This window comes from Eumetopias jubatus, unplaced genomic scaffold (genome assembly GCF_037043125.1).
Source record: "Eumetopias jubatus isolate StellerSeaLion01/CBP00866 unplaced genomic scaffold, mEumJub1_p1.0 scaffold_8, whole genome shotgun sequence".
Classification (NCBI taxonomy): Eukaryota; Metazoa; Chordata; class Mammalia; order Carnivora; family Otariidae; genus Eumetopias; species Eumetopias jubatus.
The window spans coordinates 48,153,209-48,172,218 of NW_028274814.1; the positions used below are offsets into that span (position 1 = coordinate 48,153,209).

The following is a 19,010-nucleotide window of genomic DNA, read 5'->3' on the forward strand; positions in this document are numbered from 1 at the left end:
ATTTTTCTAAACCTATATCCAGAAAAACAAATAAAATTAAGGGTAAAAATTTTAAATAGCAATTGTCTGCTGCTTTCCCTCCTACCAAAACAACTATTAACATACAGTGTGAAAGAGCAATGCTCTGATTAATTATGCACCAATTTCCTCCTAACCTCACTATGCCGCCATCCACTTGCCTACTTGCAGTTTCTCAAACAATTTATGCCTTTTTCCTTGCCCCAGAGTTTTCACACATATAGCCCGACTCCCCTCTCCCGGATGGCTCTTCTTCTCACTCTTTGTCAGGTTTGCTTACCTACCCATAAGGTCTGAGTTTAGGGGTACCTGGGTGGCTCAGGTCATGATCCCAGGTCGGGCTCCCTGTTCAGCGGAAGCCTGCTTCTCCCTCTCCCCACTCCCCCTTGTGTTCCTTCTCTCGCTGTGTCTCTCTGTCAAATAAATAAATAAAATCTTTAGAAAAAGAAAAAAGGTCTGAGTTTAAATGCCATTTCTTCAGGGAGGTCCTCATTTTACATTCCTTTCTACTATCCTGTAGTTTTTCTTCATAGCACTTACCACAATTTGTAATTATACCCACAAACATATACATAAAGTCTCTTACTTTCTAGACTGTAACCAAAAGCTCTCTGTTTTATCCAACACCTGGAACAGTGCCTGGCATAGCTGGCCCTAACACTCACCTTTTTTAAAAATATTTGAATACATAAATATTTTGTAAATTTGACTTACATGAACAGACAAGCAACAACAATGAGATTCCATAGGACTTTATCATTTTGTGCCACGCCACTCTACCTCCCTTCTCCCTATTGCAACTTAACACCCCCTTAAATCCTTACTAGTCATGTGGTGCTCCTACCAGTGCAAGAATCATTATTCAGTTAGATGACTAATCATGACCTCATTCGGATTCCAACTTCTACAAAATTGTCAACTGCCAGTCATCTTTCCTACAGCAGCCTTCGGTGTCCCTCCCAGAGCACCCAGAGTGTTCTTTAAAACCATAGATCGTGCTGGGATGAGCACTGGGTTAGTTATACTTAACTAATGAATCATTGAACACTACATCAAAAACTAATGACATACTATACAGTGGCTAACTGAAAATAAGAAAAATAAAGTAAAACCATAGATCACATGTACAAGTACATTGTCATCACCATGATATTTTCAGTATTTTCAAATTGTGGAAGGCTACTGTCATCATCCAGAAGCTCATACAAAAGTGATGAGCTCATTATTTTAGTCATGTGGCACTTGTACCATGCCATCCTTCGGTATGTCCTGCCTTGTAGTGTGACTGACAGACTGAGGTTCTCTTTCTGGCTACAGTAGATTTTAAATGAAAAAGATATGAAATATTCTAGGATAGGCAGGGCAAAAAGAAAGGAAACTACCATTTATTGAGCGCATATGAGCCAAATACTGTACAAACATATATTCTTATTCAGTCCTCAACAACCCTGTGAGGTAGGTAGGTATTATCCCCATTTTACACCTAAGGAACCAATTTTCTGACAATGCAGATTGTCTCTTAAATTTTTCTGTTGACATTAACTTCATTTATTTACTTTTATCCTCCCTATTGTAGAGATTTTGGCAGCTGTATACTAGAAAATCCTACTTTACTCAATAAATACTAATTTAATGAAATAAAGTTTCACAGTACATCAATGAATGATTGAATCAGAAACTACATTCTTCTGTCTCAGATTACATCCTTTTCTAACCCTTTTAAAGACCTTCTGGACTACTAAGCATTCTTGCTTGGCTTTCACATTTCCTACTTATTAAATACACACATAGTACATAGTACATTGAACAACACAGGGATTAAGTGTGCCGACCCCTGCATAGTCAGAAATTTGCATATGACTTTGACTCCCCCAAAACTTAACTCCTAATAGCCACTGTTGACCAGAAGCCTTACCAAAAATATAAACAGTCAACACATATTTTATATGTTCTATATATTACATTCTGTATTCTTACAGTAAATTAAGCTAGGAAAAAAAATCATAAGGAAGAGAAAATACATTTACAGGCCTGCACTGCATTTATCAAGAAAAAAACTCCATGGATAAGTGGACCCACATAGTTCAAACCTATGTTGTTCAAGGGTTACCTGTATACTCATCACAGCCTAATCGGCTCTCTAGGCTCAGTCTCCCTAGCTTTATGGGGACCAGGAAGCTAGCCTGATGAACAATAGCTGTTGAATGTTCTTAATCATGAAAGGACCTCTCCAGCTTCTAGTTAAAAGTCATTCTAGCAGAGTTCACTTGTCTCATAATTAGATAAAAAGAGACTATCTACCTCTTATCTATACCCAAAAGGAAACTCTGAAGTTTTCCTTCATGGTCCTCCTCCAGTCCTGCATGAACGGACCCGGACTGAAGAACTTTATCTCCTTCCTCTACCTTCTCTTTGAAGGATGACCTTGGTCCACGTCTATACTCCTGAGCAAATAGAACCTTTTGATTTTCTTTCTCAACTTCTTTTTCGTCTCCCTGTTCCCTCAGTTGACTCCCAACTTCTCTGGACTCTATAATCTAGATGAAAGCATGCTTCAAGAGGAATCCAGTCTGTGGTGGGAGGACCAGCTTATTTGTGCAATGCCAGACAAACGTGGATTTCTAAGATTTTCTTTGCAATGGTACTATCCACCACATCTACCGTGGGTCTTCGGGATTGAGACAGCAGTAATGAAACTATACTTCTCAGTCTCCAGGGTATATGGAGTGTAGAGCCTCATCGGGCATCATTTTGGGTATCTAGGGAAATGTGTAGGGGAATATCCTATTTGTCCCGTTATGTCCCACTAGAAAGCTATTCTCTGTTCTCGGAGGAATCCATTCCAATAGTATATGATCACTCATAAATGTTTCTTTCCTCAGGATCTTCAGAGGACGCTGTAGTTGTAGGAGAGGCTGTCCATGCTGATACCTGCCACGGCTGCATACAGTTCAGGCACCACCAACTCGGGTACTTGCAACACAGCTTTGTCATTTGCAGTTCGAGCGGCGATTTCTAGGCGTGAGTGTAGCTCTTTAAGTGAGGGGCGGCTCTCCTCACTCCAGCGCCAGCAGGACTTCATAAGACCATACCTGAAAGGGAAACAAGAGAAACTGACTTCCTTAACAGGGCAAATGTTTGAGGAACGTTGTCTCTTCTCCTAACACACCTTAACAACAACAACAATAAAAAACCCTGCAGTTCATTCATCTACTTCTCACTGTCCTCTCCTATTTTTACAGAGAACAATATTCCTTCTTATCCTCTTAGTATTAAATCACTTAATACCATCTTCTCATCAGGGCCCTTTTTATAAAAAGAACGACTGAAGATTTCTCAAACTAGAATCAGTATGACAGAACCAAGTTTTTCTTTCTATTGCCCAAAACTCTCAGAAGTTAAGTGTTCTCATCCTTTAGATGTTACTAACTTGTAGCATTCCAGACCATTGCTATAAGGTATCTCCCAGTAAAAGCTACATCGCAGCCAACAAAATAAGAAGTTATGGAATAATATGATTCACACTAATTTTAAATAATCTAATTAATTAGGTGTTTCCTTTCATTAATCCAGGTCATTGCCCTCCTTTATTATTTAGCTTCTCCAGGAAATTGCCTTAATCTAGATAAAAGTACTTACCACCTTTACACTGTTATATATGTATGTACATACATATATAAGTATATATGATATATGAGCAGATGTATTTTACTGCGTAGGTGTGTCTAAGGCTGTGTATTAGGATATAAAGGACAGCTAGGGATTATCTGAGCCACTTTAAAAGGGCACAGTTGATGGGGATCAAAAAGGAGTTGCAATGAGAGAAGAGTAGACCCTAAAAACCACTTACATGGTATGTGTGCAGCTAGTGGGTCTCTTCATTATTTTCCTTCTTTGGAGATGTTGTAGGATGCCAGTAGGAGGGACTTCAGGATATGGTGGTGCCCCTGTTGGTATGAAAAAAATGAGAGTAGCAAGGGAACTTTAGGTCCTCTGGAATATGAACTATAACATGACTCTATATCCACCTGGGCTAACTGCCTGCAAAAGGTAGAGCCAAAGGAAAAACGCTAGATACAGTATAGTTGCTCCCTGGTGATCAAGTAAGAATGTAGCTTAGAGAGTTTGGGAGTAAAAAAAGGTGTTTGGGAGGAAAAAAACTGATAATTTAGGAAAATGTTGAGTTTTTACAAAAGTAACAGAGCAAAGTGAGAAATGAGACCCGCCCTCCACTCCCCAAACATGGGAAAGTACTATATTTTCTCAGATAGGTTTATAAATCTAAGGACAACGTATTTTATACAAAATCATTCTTGGAATTATTCTTTGGATTTTAAAACCTCTTTTGGAATTAGTAAAGTGTTGAGAGAAAAAAAGAAAAAGAAAGCAAAAAAAAAAAAAAGTTAAAAGGAGGAGAGGGATTTCATATCAGCCCAGTTCAAACCTCAGAGATCATACTGAAACCTCTTCCCATAGCATATGCCATCCCCCACCCAAATAAACATACTTGTATATTTGCATACAGGTACTACTTTAGGGACCCTCCTTACCTAGAGTCACCATCTCATAAAGCAGGATCCCAAAGGACCAGCTGTGAAAGAAAGAAAGCCATTTACTTAATTTATATTTCTGCCTTTCCTAAAGAGAGTTTACTTAAACTATCAGGGGCCTTCAGTGAGAACCCTATAAAGGCAACGAAGGGGAATTAAAGGTGTCTCAAAACATAAGCAAAGTAATTAGAAAGCATTTCTGTTCAATCCCTTTCAAGTCTAATCTCTTTGCAGACTGGATTTATGTCTCCTTTCTTCTATATTTCACACTAATAGATGTTTACTATCATTTGCTGAACTTTTTCATCCTTCCCATTCATTCCTACTGAAATTCTAGCCTTTAGTCTTAGCACAAGTCTCAGTGAGGTTTATCATTTATCTACTATTTCCTCAATAGATCTAACTGCCCAAACCTAGGAAAAATATTAACAAAACAAGCTTTACATATAATGGGAATAAATATTTGCCAGAGCAATATGATTTAAGACATGTTAATTTCACTATTCTATAAATCACATTAAACAAGCAGTATTTCCCAGTTAAGCTTATTACTCCCAGACCTCTACTGAAAAGCAGATGTCAGTGAAGCAGCAATGGAAATCTCTTAATTGACTCACCATATTAACCGATGTTCTAAATTTCCTCTGCTGCTCATGACATTCATACTAGTAAGATTTTATATGTTACATCTATGTGCTTCGCCAAGCTGCTGAATTATATGGTTACCGAAAGTCAACTGTGATTCTTTCCAGTACTGTTTATACCATCAGATGCATCAATGTAATTATGTAATCAGTTCAATATAAATGCAAAAAAGTATTAGCTTCTGAAAACTAGGTTGAATGCTTTGAAAGTATTCTATAAAGATATACTGCTAAAAAGAAAGCATTGTCAAATTGTGTGGGTGAGCCAACAGTAGAAAATTAGAAAAAATAATAATAAACTTCTGCAATCAAATTGCTTCACCATTTTTTTCAGATTTCTCACTCAAAATCATCCCAAACTGAAACTCAAAAATAATGTGTTATGGATGCTATTTATACGAGAAATACAATGTATAACTTCACTTGGCAGGTCAGTCCTCATAAAAAAGGCTTTGGCCCTCCCCCAAAAGATCAATCAATAAATGTACATTTATATGTTTTAAGTCAAAATAAATTATTCAAAGTATGTATATTTCTTTTTCTTTTAATAATTCCTGGTTTAACTGAACTTTTGATTAGGTGGACCCACCTCGTTCAGATAAAAGGGACTCTACTAGATTAAGTCCTTGGATATTGGTATAAATAATCTTTTCACTTTCTTTTCTCTTTCCTGATTAAGGCTACTAATCTAATACAGAAGGAATACTTTAAAAGGCACTAAAAAGGATTGCAGCCAGATGTCAAATATGAGCTCTGTCACAAAACACACATTTCTCCTGGAGAGTCTGTCTGACTTCTGAGTAGAGATTTCACATGTAGACATAATTGACAACAGATACAGTCATGGTTAGGAACTGGGGGACATCTAGGTCAAGAAGGGAAGAAGTCCAAAGGGCAGGAACAAACCGTACATGTCTCCTTTGATGCCAGCTGGTCTCAGCAGAAGCCGTTCTGGGGCGAGCCACTTGAGAGGTACGATGTGAGTAGCCGGGATGGCCCCTCGGACATGGACTTCGTAAGCCAGGCCCAGTCCACAGAGCTTAGCAGTAAGATCACTTTGGATCAGGATATTCCTAGCTGCCACATCTCCATGGAACAGATGCTTATCCTGGAGAAATTCCTGTAAGCATAAGATCAAAGATGGATCAGCTGTTTGAGTTCATGGCTTGAGTCACAGACAAGAAGCAGTCCTAGGAATCCTCAAAAAGACAAGGACATTTTCAACTCTGAACAAGTCTCATTGATAATGACATATCACTTCCAAGTCACCATAATGAATCAGACATTTTTGCATTACGTTTAGGATTACCAAACTGAACATATAATCCAAATAGCATTAATACTGGGTTTGGAAAGTATGATCACCCATTCTGTGTCAAGCTCTGACCCCTGCCTGAATTTACATTTCTCTCAGATAGGATCCAGCTACACCCTGGAAAAGGAAGCAGGTTTCAAGTTTCTAGCAGCAGTCCCCCAAACAAGGTAATACATACATAGCGAAATTGAGTGTCATAATAATGAATTTATACAGAGCTTTATATCATCTCATTTTGTCCCTAAAATAACTAGGTCAGATAAATCTAAATGATTACATTAGATCACACAGTTTTGAGTGGTAGTGACCAGAACCAGGTATTCTAATTCATAGGAATTAAAATTACAAATTCTAATAATTTTCAAGCCAGCCTACAAATCAGAATTGCCAGAGAGCTTTTTAAAAACTTATGATTTTTGCCCCAGCTTTACTTAACCAAAATCTAGGGAGAAGGAACTAGTAATCTCTATTTTTAAGAAGTATCATAATGATTCTAGCACAGCCAACAAAGCATTTGAAAACCATTGCACCTGGATGACAATGATTTGCTGCAATCATTTCCCCCAACATCAGGCTATTCAAGGCATAAGAAGTTGAAAAGCTATACATGACCAAAGAGCTAGAGATTGAGGTCTATGATTGCTAAATAAGAATGACATTAAAAAAAAGGGGGGTGGTTTAAGATGGTCATTTCCAGTCATTGATGATGGAGGAAACAGTAACTAGCAGTTTTCTGTCCCTGGTGAGGTGAGGTTTTAAACAAAGAAATTATACTATCATGAGAAGAATAAAGAATTAGTGACTTTGAGGTTGTCAAAGTAAGAAAAAAAATAGTATGACAATGCCTTGTAACTGGTAACCCAAAGCCCTGATCAGTGCATCTCTGTGGGGCACCACTGCAATTGTGGCTCACAATACGAGGTAGGTTGTATCCTGACACCCTAACTTCATCAAGGGAGCATACCAACTAGGACCTCCAAACACCGTAGATAATATTCATTTCTACAATGTGCTCTCTCCTGTGCCCCATGGGAACTTCGGCTGTAACTACTGCTCTTTTTCACCTCACTGCTTTCCTAAGTTTTCCCAGATTCCATTTAGATCCCTGGTACGTTTCACACCTCAAGGAGGCAAGATATGTCAAATACTTGAAACAGTAGCTTCACAGAGCCTGATTTTCTATATAGCAAATGCTAATTTTAAGCAAAGTTATCTAAATAACTTCATAGAAATTGTCATCTAAATTTCCTAATTCTGGTAAAGGTACTTTTTATTTTCTCTTAAACCCTTTTTTTCTCTTACCTCTTTATTTAAGTTGGTTTAAAATGAAGGAATGATCTCACTGTTGCCCCTTCTTATTTCTTTTTTTCTCGTGTTCCTTGTTCTTTTTAAAGTATATGTATTTCCTATCACATTCAGTATCAAAGCAAGTCTCCAGCCAAGCGTGTTCTGAACTCGTCTTTCTTGTTTTTCAGGCATAAAATTGTGCACTTCCTTCTAGCTCTGCAGCCTTTCACCCATTTGGTTTGTCTTCCCGTGTCTCCTCCCAACTCGCTCGCTATTTGCCATCTTACATCTCTTAATATTAGTATATATGGGGAAGTAAGAGTGTCAAGCATATATCTCTTGGCCCTGGTTTTTGACCTTTAAGACTGAGAAACTTTTAAAATCCTTCCTGTTCCTTCTACAAACCCTAAGTTGATGACTTTCTGCCTAGAATTACCAATCCTGTGTATATTATCTAAATAATTTCATAAAGAAAGAACTGAAAACAATTTATCAGTGCTTGAGTTTCTGCCCGTTAACTTCCATCTGATTTTCTTTATAATCTATAGCCCATTTGGAAATATAAATATGAGAAATATGATGTCAAATATCAGACTAACAAGAAAAATCCATACCATCTGTTGTCATTTTTCCCAGCCTTACCAAAGCCCGGAGGACCTGCCTCCCGATGTGATATACTTGTTTTTCTGTGAGATCATAGAGAAGGCCATCCATGGTCATCACATCCTAGAGAGACAAAGAAAAAACATGATATCAAAATGACATGAACAGATCTAAAAAATAAAATAGGGGCAGATATATTCTTAAATGCAGATGTCAAGGCAAAGATAGAAAACATAGGGATGAAAATTCAAGGAGAGGCTAATATGAGAGATTCTCAGATATGCAAAGAAGTACAATGATATATTGACCTAAAAAAAACAATAAGGAATGTAGATAAATAACCAGAATGAAGGAAGAACAGAATAGCAGGTAGGAAAGACAGATATCATAAGACTATCCCCTGGATAAAGCAACAATTTTCCTGGGGCACTGTGTGTGTGTGTGTGTGAATAATTAAGCGCATTAAGTCAACACATTATTGAATGACTACTATGTGCCAGGTTCCATCTTCGGAACTCAGAACGCAAGAGTGAGCAAAATAAACATGTCTGCTGCCTTCTGGAACTTAAAGTGTGACATCAGAATCAAATAATCATACATAAATATATGGTTACATGTCTATAAGCTCCATGAAGGACATGAAAAAGAGCATATGATGGTGACAAAAAAAGATCTGAAGGATGAGTGGACAATGACTATGCAAAAAAAAAAAGGAAAGGGAGAAGTTTGATGTAATGAGAGAAGCATGTGTAGATGGTCTAAAATAGAGAAGCATAATCGTTTTAAAAACTAGAATAGCGTAGAGCAGAGAACAAGTTACAGATGAATAACCTCTTACAAAGGCCTAAATGCCTAAAGACTTGCACATTGTCCCATTTGCACCACTGGATGTAAGGCATTAACAGGGTCCCTTTATCATACACATTTAGCAGTAAAGTAATCAGCCTTTTGGGGAGGCTTGATTAATATTGAACTTGTTCATTGGTAAGTGAGGAACTAACTAGGGAAACATGCAGTACTTCAGAAAGAGGAATATGTAGAGAAGCAGAAAAACTGCAAGCAAAAGGACTTGCATTTTAGCCTGGAAATTTCTAAACATTTACCTTTTTTTAAATATGAATTTGAAGTACAAAAACCTTCAAGCTGAATGTCTCCTCAACCCTGGCATACTAGAGGGATGTTATGGAATAGAAGACACATTTAAGGCTAACAGCGATAAAATTACAGTCAATACTAACAAAAGTTTTTACATGCATAATTTCTGTTAATTTTAATAATAACTTATTATTATTCCCATTGTACAGATGCAGAAAATTCAGGCTCAGAGGGATGACTTGCCCAACAAAGTCACATCGCTTATAGGATATAAAGCCGAGAGTTCATACCCTAAATCTGCACTGCCCACTATGATAGCCATTAGCCACATGTGGCTGTTGAGAAGTTTATTATTTAAAACTAAATAAAATTTTAAAAATTCCATTTCCCAGTCACATCAGCCACATTTTAAGTGCTCCATAGTCGCATGTGATTAGTGGCTAACATTTTGAACAGAGCCCATAGAGAATTTTTCTGCCATCATAAAAAATTCTATGGGATGGTGATACTTAATCATTATTATGTTCCTATAATGTCTCTGCTTTGTCGTTTGCCAGGCTATTTGACATGTGACCAGCTAATCAGCCAGGTCAAGCCTTTCCTTCCTAATGCCTCTGCCCTGCTGCTCACCCGCCGACAGGTCCAGAGAAAGCTGAGCAGGTCCCCTTGGGCCACATCCTCCAGCAGCATATAGAGCGGCAGCTCCTCTGTGCAGCAGCCTTGCAGCTGCACCAGGTTCTCATGCTTCCCCAGGTGCTGATAGAATTGGATTCGCCCTAAGAAATCCTGCACCTCATGGAGACCAGCCGGTTCTGTGGCAGACATGAACCAGGGGAAGCAGTCAGAACATCACCAATAAAATGGGAGGTATGAGGGAGGAAGCAACCTCAGATGGTAATTTTCAAGACTCCAAAGGAGAATAAGTATAGACAGAAAGTAAAGAGAAAGGGAACTAATTAGAAGATAATTCTCAAGGTCACTGATTTTTTTCTTGTCAAAACAGAGAATCATAGGCCTTAGAACTGGATAGACTTTCATCTGCCTAAAGAGACAAGTGTTCACATTCAAATATTATCACTGCCTAGGCCTTTTGATTAGTATTCGTGCTTATCCTATCCTTGTTCTGTTTTATGTATCTGCTACTACTGGTCCATATAAAGAGAAAAAAAGAAAAGAAGGAAGGGAAGGAGGGAGGGAGGGAGGGAGAGGGGAAGGGAAAGAAAGGAAGAAAGAAAGAAAACAATATTAGGGAAAGTGATAGTGCAGACAAATGAAGGAACAACCTCAAAATCCATATGCACTAATATCCAGTATGAAAAAAATCAGTTTTTTTCATATTGGTATCAGTTCTAGCAACCTCAACAGGCATCACTGAGCTAGGGAAAAACCCCAAGAAAAACATTTCTGTCTCAAGTTTTCATTTTCTATCCCCTTCTTACTCAGCTCACAATTGTGATCACAGCTATTTGTTGATTAACATCTTAATGTCTGTAAGCTTGTTAGCATTCATGGCTGCGGGCTCACAATGGAAAAGTAAAAAAGGGAAAGGGAACTCAAACACTTCTTTTACCTTTCAAAGCCTTGAGGACAACACTCTTTGGCTTAGCAGGGTCCCCAGTGTACATCTTGGTTCGATAGATGGCCCCACAACTACCACTGTGGATCTGCTCCAGAACTTCAGAGAGTTGCTCCCGGGGCACCTGCAGCTTAGCCAGAGCATGAGTGGTAGTTCGTAGGAGGCTTTCCACCGATGTCTCCTTAAGTGGCACAAACACACTTCCTCCATGTCCTGCCGCCTCCCAGCTTAGGCCCCTAGATGGAGGCACAGGGGCAATGCCTAGAACAAAGAGATGATACCAATCATCTTTTCCCTACCCTAGGGACTCCAGGAAAGCAGAGCCTGGAACACACTGGCAAGGAAGTTCCTTTAGCAATTTTCTCTCTGCCCGATGTGGGGATACCTTCTGTGAACCAGCATCAATACCAACCTTGTGAAACATTTATAATAACCCTATTACTTCTAAGACAACTCAAGATGGACCTCTGGAAAGTGGTAATGACATTTTCATTCTACTCTTCTCAGGATTACAGTTCAGTATTAGTATGGAAACAAGTAAGGAAGTTCCTGAGTTGGTACTCAAACCACAGATACCCGAAACGTGGTGGTAACTACCAGTAGGGACTAATGCTTAAGTCAATTAAATGGCTTTTAAAGGTGGAGGGAAGGTATGGATAACTACTCAACTCTAAGCCGTGCCTATTCTTCCTCCCTTAAGATGTCCCCAAAGTCAAATTGCATATTTCCCAGAGTCTCAGTCAAAAAAAAATCTTCTGGTACTTTCCCCTTTTCTTACTCAGTTTTTCTCCATTGGAAAAGAGAAATTCATTCTTCTCATTAAACCTCCATTCATTCATTAATCTATCCATTTATTTGGCAAATATCACATCCTGCATGCCAGGAACTGTTCTAGGTGTTGGGAATAGGCAAAGCCCAGAATCTTATGATTACTTTCTAGTGGTAGGAGAGAGGGGAAACAGATAATAACATATGAGGAGATGAGTGTTATAAAGGAAAATAGCAGAATCAGAGGCTATCCGTGATGCTATTTTATATTTCAAGGCCAGGACAAGCCTTTCTGATAGGATGAACATTTGAGAAATGCCTGGAAGCAATTAGAGAGCAAACCATACTGGTATCAGGGAGGATATTACAGACAGAGGGAACAGGAAGAGCAGAGGTATTGAGGAAGAAGCATACTTGGCATATTTGAGGAAAAGAAATGAAGTTAGTACAGCTGGAACCATGTGGGATAATTGGAGAATCATACGAGATGAGGCCAGAGAGGGCCCAGGACATGGAAGGTCATTGGAAGAATTTTGTCTTTTTTATTCTAAAAAGAATTATATTTTATTTTATTCCAAGCAGAGAATGATCAGGACTGACTTAGGCCTTAAAAGAATCATTCTGCTGTCCTGTGGAGAACCATATAGCGACCGGGAGAGAAGTAGGGAAACCAGTTAGGACTGTATTACAACGATCTATGAAAGATGAGAGACGCTTGAGTTTCTTCTAAAGATAGAGTTAACAGGATTTGCTGATGGATTGGATACAAAGTATGAGAGAAGAGGAGTCAAGGACATCTGCAAGATTTTAGACTGAACACTTCATAGAAAACCAGAGGACATTTGTGAGGGAATTTCAGGACCTTTGCTGTGGGCATATTACATATGAGATGTGTATTGGATCCAAACTGCAAAATAAGTGGTTTAATACAGGAATCTGGATTTCAAGGGGGACTACAGTTAGAATAGAGAAAGGGTTTGAATCCATAAGACTGAAAACGAGACCATTAAGGGAGTGACTATAGGTTTAAAAGGAAAATAAAGTGTTTCAAGAAGGAGAAGGTGCATAATTGTTCCAAATGCTTTTGACAGGTTAAGAAGAGGACTCAATATAGCTGTTATTGGCAATCTCTGAAAGAATTGTTTTGGTGGAGTGGTGGGGATAAAAGCCTTATTTTAGTATGTTCAAAAGAGAATGTGACAAGTAGAAGTCATGAGAGTGAGTTTAGACAACTTCTCTGAGAAGTTTTTCTGGAAGTGAATTAGAAGAGAATTGGGATAATTTTTTAAATGTTTTATTTAAATTCAATTTAGTTCACATATAGTGCATTATTAGTTTCAGGGGTAGAATTTGGTGATTCATCAGTTGCTTATAATACCCAGTGCTCATTACATCAAGTGCCCTCCTTAATGCCCATCACCCAATTACCATTTAGAGAGGGAATGGGGATCAGCCACTAAACAGTTTCTGATCACTGTCATGATTTTTTTTTCTCCTCCTTACTCTTAGTTTCATGTAAGCTAATTCACTTTCATTATATGCTCACTGGTACTTCAGAACAGGATATTATCTCCTACTTAATGTTTCAAAGACTGCTATGAAGGCTACCCTTTTTCATCATATAGTCCAGGAGAACAGAGGAGGACTGGGATCTATTACAGAGTAAAATGTCATCCTTCGAGGCTGGTAACAAAGCCTTGGGCTTTACCCAGTAATCTTCCTCCCCAATATGTAGACACTCGCATGGCCAAATATTTGATAGTGCAATAGGACAAAGAAGATAGAAACAGGTCACATGAAGCCTCTCTTGCCTACTGTTGTTTCAACTAGCAAGCATATACTGCGTTTCTACTCATGACTTCCTAGAGAAGAGCTCACCTCCCCTCAGCTCCACAAGAGGGACCCCATACCTCCTCTCCCATAGCAGGGACTTCACCTTCTAGACTTGGGCTCATTGAGACTTGGCTCTTACTTTCTGTAATCTCCATCTTCCCCGGCCCTTCTCCCAGCCCCAGTTTGAGTTTTACCTCGGAGTCCAGGAGACTGTTGTTGAGCTCTTTGTCCTCTGATAAAAAGCCACAGGATGACTGCAAGAAGGATAAGGAAGGTGCCAACCAGAATGGTTGGGATGATGATGATCTCATACTGCTGCTCCCGGACAACTGGGTAGGAAATCAAGCAGGAGGAGGAGAGATTGAAGAAGAACCCCAATCTGATGTCCACACAACTTCCCCTACCCACACAGTCCTCAGCTCCTCATACGTGAAATGATCATTTCTTCCTTCTTCACCTCCATTTCCATACAATGGAACCACTATTGGGAATCTTGCATGATACCACTACACCAGCAGCGCTGGAACCACTATTGGGAGCAGCTCTCTAATCAGAAACCCCAGTGTCCCCACTTCTCAGCCTATCAAGTGTGCTCTGTGTCTCATCTCTCATTTTTCCTGCTGAGGTGAAGGATGCAGCATCTGCATCTCTGATTGGCACTTGTCCCTCTTCAAAGACAATGACCTCTAGTGCCCATTCCTTTATGAACGCCGTCTTCATTTCTACTAGAAGTCAACTCATCCTCCTAGAATCTATGCAGAACTTCGTCTCTGTCATCCTAGAATCAGAAGATAGGCATCTGTGGTGTCTGTCCTTACCACACAGCTTGTCACTGAGACTGCATTCCAGTAGCTTTCGTGCCATGCCCCTCTCATCTCCCAGGCCACACAGCTGTCCACTCCTTTGCTTGGCCCTCAGAGAATGCACAGAGCACCACTGAGAATAATTCCCAAGGGTGAAATTATTCTGAAAAAATAAAATGGAGCATACAGAGAGTTTTAAGATACCTCAAAAGATCATTAGGTATTAAGTACATCAGTACCTGGAACTTTCTTTTTTTTTAATTTTTTATTGTTATGTTAATCACCATACATTACATCATGAGTTTTTGATGTAGGGTTCCATGATTCATTGAGTGTGCATAACACCCAGTGCTCCACGCAGAATGTGCCCTCTTTAATACCCATCACCAGGCTAACCCTTCCCCCCCCTCCTCCCCTCTAGAACCCTCAGTTTGTTTTTCATAGTCCATCGTCTCTCATGATTCGTCTCCCCCTCCGACTTACTCCCCTTCATTCTTCCCCTCCTGCTATCTTCTTTTTCTTTTTTCTTAACATATATTGCATTATTTGTTTCAGAAGTACAGATCTGTGATTCAACAGTCTTGCACAATTCACAGCACTCACCATAGCACATACCCTACCCAATGTCTATCACCCAGCCACCCCATCCCTTCCACCCCCCACCACTCCAGCAACACCCAGTTTGTTTCCTGAGATTAAGAATTCCTCCTATCAGTGAGGTCATATGATACATGTCTTTCTCTGATTGACTTATTTCACTCAGCATAACACCCTCCAGTTCCATCCACGTCGTTGCAAATGGCAAGACCTCATTCCTTTTGATGGCTGCATAATATTCCATTGTGTATATATACCACTTCTTCTTTATCCATTCATCTGTCGGTGGACATCTTGGCTCTTTCCACAGTTTGGCTATTGTGGACATTGCTGCTATAAACATTGGGGTGCACATACCCCTTCGGATCCCTACATTTGTATCTTTGTGGTAAATACCCAGTAGTACAATTGCTGGATCGTATGGTAGCTCTATTTTCAACTGTTTGAGGAACCTCCATACTGTTTTCCAGAGTGGTTGCACCAGCTTGCATTCCCACCAACAGTGTAGGAGGGTTCCCCTTTCTCCACATCCCCGCCAACATCTGTCGTTTCCTGACTTGTTAATTTTAGCCATTCTGACTGGTGTGAGGTGCTACCTGGAACTTTCTGAGTCATCCATTCATCTCTATCCACCTACCTGATATTCAAGTGTGAAGAACTTTGTTTTTTCCTAGCATTTTCCCCCTTTCTATTATACAACAAGTATAGCCTTGATCTGGCCTTATCCTTTCATGCCATTGTTTCTCAAATTATTTAAAGGTTCCTCTCCTACCCAAGACCCCTGCTCCAATGCTCAAGTTCATGTTCACACCACCCGTCTGAGCAATTGTGGTCCATGGGTTATATGGAAATGATCTACCTCCCCTATAATCCTAAGCAGGTTTAATATTTTCTTTTCTGTGTATCACTTATTTTTTAATGGGAGCCTTCCCTGGTCATTATATATAGGCAGACACAGGCATTCAGTCCTACTAGTATATAGATTAAAGGGAGTATCCAGAACCAAGCCATTTTCTTTCTCTCTCTCTTTAACTATATAATATATACATATATGTGTATATATTCATAAGTTACAAAAATAAAAAATTAAAGTGCTATACCATAAAAATCTTTCTCCTACCCCATCCTTCTCCATTTATTCAGTTCCCAATCCTCCTCCAAGTAAACTAGTTTCTTGCTTACTGGGCCAGAGATTCTTTGGGTACATCACTTTTAATTCTGTATGATCAGCATATATTTGAAATTCCACCTCCCCAAACCTGGTCCTTTCTTTCTAAAGAGAGCTGGTATATATATATATATATATATATACACAAACTTTATTTTGCCCTTGGTAAACAAAAGTCTTCCCTGGTTCTAATTAATTCTGATGGATCTGGGGGGAAAAAAATGGTGATTTTTTTTTCAGTGTCTAGGTGATCCTAAGTGTGTGATCTAGTTTTGTAGTGATTTGATAACAAGGTAAAATTTTACAAATCAGAATTACAGAATACTATATTGTACATAAGTGCTATTCACCATATTATGCGGTCTTCTATTACATGTTGTGCTTTATTATTGACACTAATAACCACAATGTGACTTATTGAGGCAGAGTCCCTTAGTGCCTGAAATACATATATAAAGAAACCTTCCAGTTCCAGCCTCACCCCGTTTTCACTATTCTTGAAGCTGCGTGATTGGGAGATGAGAATTAGACAATTTTCTTACAACTCAGAAGAAAGACAAGTGTGTGGTTGGTTGACAGAAGCCCATGTATACAGAGGAGTGGCCAGGAGGAAAACTGGGGAGAGGAAAGTCACCTTCTTATCTGTGGGCTTGTACATAACAAGGGATCTATGAAGTCAATGAATTATAAGATAACAAAGTCCATCTCATCTAGTTTATAAGTCAAGAAAGCAAGGTGAAAGGGAGTTGAGAAAGTTTCCACAGTTCCACAAGACCACAAGGAAGGAAAGCACTGGTGCTAGGGCAAGAATCAGGGAGCCTCGAGATGGGAGAGAAAGAGAAGAGCTTAAATAATAAAACATTAGCACAGTCCAGAGAATTCAAAAGCTGCTTGAAAATGTCTCACTGCCATTCTCATTCTTGTTCTCCTTTCCTCTTACTTCCTTTTCAGTGCACTATCAGATGTAATTGTGTTCATTCAGGGAGCAGCCAGTTTAACAAGTTTGGCTCTCCGGGGGAGTGTTCTGTGAGCATAATCTCTCTTAACCACAGTACAAGTGGAAGAAAAAGTCAGTCAGCAGCTGGCTCCAGCTTGGAAGCTCTGCCCAGAAACGAAACTACACACCCACTAATACATACCAAAGGAAGACATTTAAAGGCCTGTGTGTACACGTATCCTCACTTAGAACTGCTCATGGTGGCCCAAACTGAACTATAGGCACATGGCCAAACATACCCACCCACATGCAGTGACTCAAAGCCATGCTTATACCCTTGCACCTACATATCACACTTAATTACAGAGCACAGTGTGGTCATTTGGGTATAGTATGACCTTCTATTACATTTCCTGAACAAGGTTCATTTGTGTATCTTTATTTGGGCATGGATACTTTAAAGAAGCTAGGCTTAGTAACAACAAGAAACCCAAAATAATTGAATGCTAGACCAAGGAAACAAGCGTGTAGGGCTATGGTGAGGGCCACTCAGTAGATTGCTTTCCAGGCATTTGTACAATAAGCTCTTTCCAACTATTAGAGTTTGGCTAGAGACATATGGAATATATGAAATGCGTCCAGAATTTTTAAGGTGAACACACCAGGCATACCCACCCCCTTAGGCATGGAAGCCTATGTAGGAAACCTTACCACCTCTAGAGCCCACCAAAGCCCTTATATCAGAAGATTCTCATACTCACTTGTAGCAACAATATTCCTCTCACATTGCTTTTCTCTCTGCAGTTAAATATTCAATTACCACATGACTTTGCCTGTCCACTGTGTCAACCTGAGAAAAGACATGCCTTGATGCCAGAACTTTCTAGGATGACTCTTCCTATTGGTTAGATTCTAACCTATCAGTGCTCTTGACCAACATTTCTATACAATATGACCAATACTCTAACCCTTCGATTACATCTAGACAGTTTTCTCACTGCGTTAAGACAAAAATGTAAGGGCGCCTGGCTGGCTCAGTCAGTAGAGCATGCGACTCTTGGTCTCAGGGTTGTGAGTTTGAGCCCATGTTGGGTGTAGAGATTACATAAAAATAAAATCTTCAAAAAGAAAAAAAGAAATGTATACTGGCTACTCTTCTCTTACCTAGACTGTAAGGTCCTTACATATATAAAACATTATTCCACAGTTCTCTCCTTAGTGCCATGTATTACTAGTATTACTGGAAGCCATTGGAATCAAGGATCCAGTAAAGTTGGGAAATTGTTTATTCTGATAATTCCATTTAATGGTTGGAAAACATGTACACAGCTTGCCTATAGTTTTACACATACCTACATCTAACAGTGCCAAATCTCCTCAGGCAGGGCTCTAATTAAAACAATATTATTCCCTCATTTGTGGTTATCATTCCTTATCTTCTCTCTTCTCAATCACTTCTGACTTTCTGTTGGCATATTGAAAAGTTCAGCTCCCTTCCTGAATTGAGAATCTAGAGTAGGAAATAGCACAATGAAGAAGGAGATACAATAGGAAGAAAATGAGAGTGAAATGAGGGGTAAAGTTCAGCCCAAATCTTCACAAGATTACAGTCTGGACACCACACAAGTGAATGGTTATAACTGAAATTAAGCTAATTGTAAACATAAACTCTCCAAACTCTTACACAGAGGCACAATGCAAGCATAACACCATGCCCCATCTTTATATCTGTTTCATTACACACAAACACCGTTTTGGTTGCAAGAATAACACAACTCCTACTAGCAACACTTCTGTCCGGTGAGCACAGTATAAT

The 19,010-nt window shown here is 39.3% G+C and overlaps 1 protein-coding gene across 2 annotated transcripts in view; it reads right to left on the reverse strand.

Annotated features, from left to right (window-relative positions):
- Window positions 1-765: 765 nt before the first annotated feature.
- Window positions 766-19,010, reverse strand: part of STYK1 (STY kinase 1) — a 39,362-nt gene continuing 21,117 nt past the window's right edge. For both annotated transcript variants that reach the window (XM_028119861.2, XM_028119859.2), the window contains exons 3-11: window positions 14,508-14,655; window positions 13,884-14,018; window positions 11,083-11,349; window positions 10,143-10,324; window positions 8,457-8,540; window positions 6,124-6,332; window positions 4,569-4,609; window positions 3,869-3,965; window positions 766-3,110 (exon numbers count right to left, since the gene is read on the reverse strand). In XM_028119861.2, coding sequence (XP_027975662.1) covers window positions 2,906-3,110; window positions 3,869-3,965; window positions 4,569-4,609; window positions 6,124-6,332; window positions 8,457-8,540; window positions 10,143-10,324; window positions 11,083-11,349; window positions 13,884-14,018; window positions 14,508-14,553 — 1,266 coding nt within the window. In that variant the 5' untranslated portion in view covers window positions 14,554-14,655 and the 3' untranslated portion in view covers window positions 766-2,905. The remainder of the gene's footprint in view (window positions 3,111-3,868; window positions 3,966-4,568; window positions 4,610-6,123; window positions 6,333-8,456; window positions 8,541-10,142; window positions 10,325-11,082; window positions 11,350-13,883; window positions 14,019-14,507; window positions 14,656-19,010) is intronic.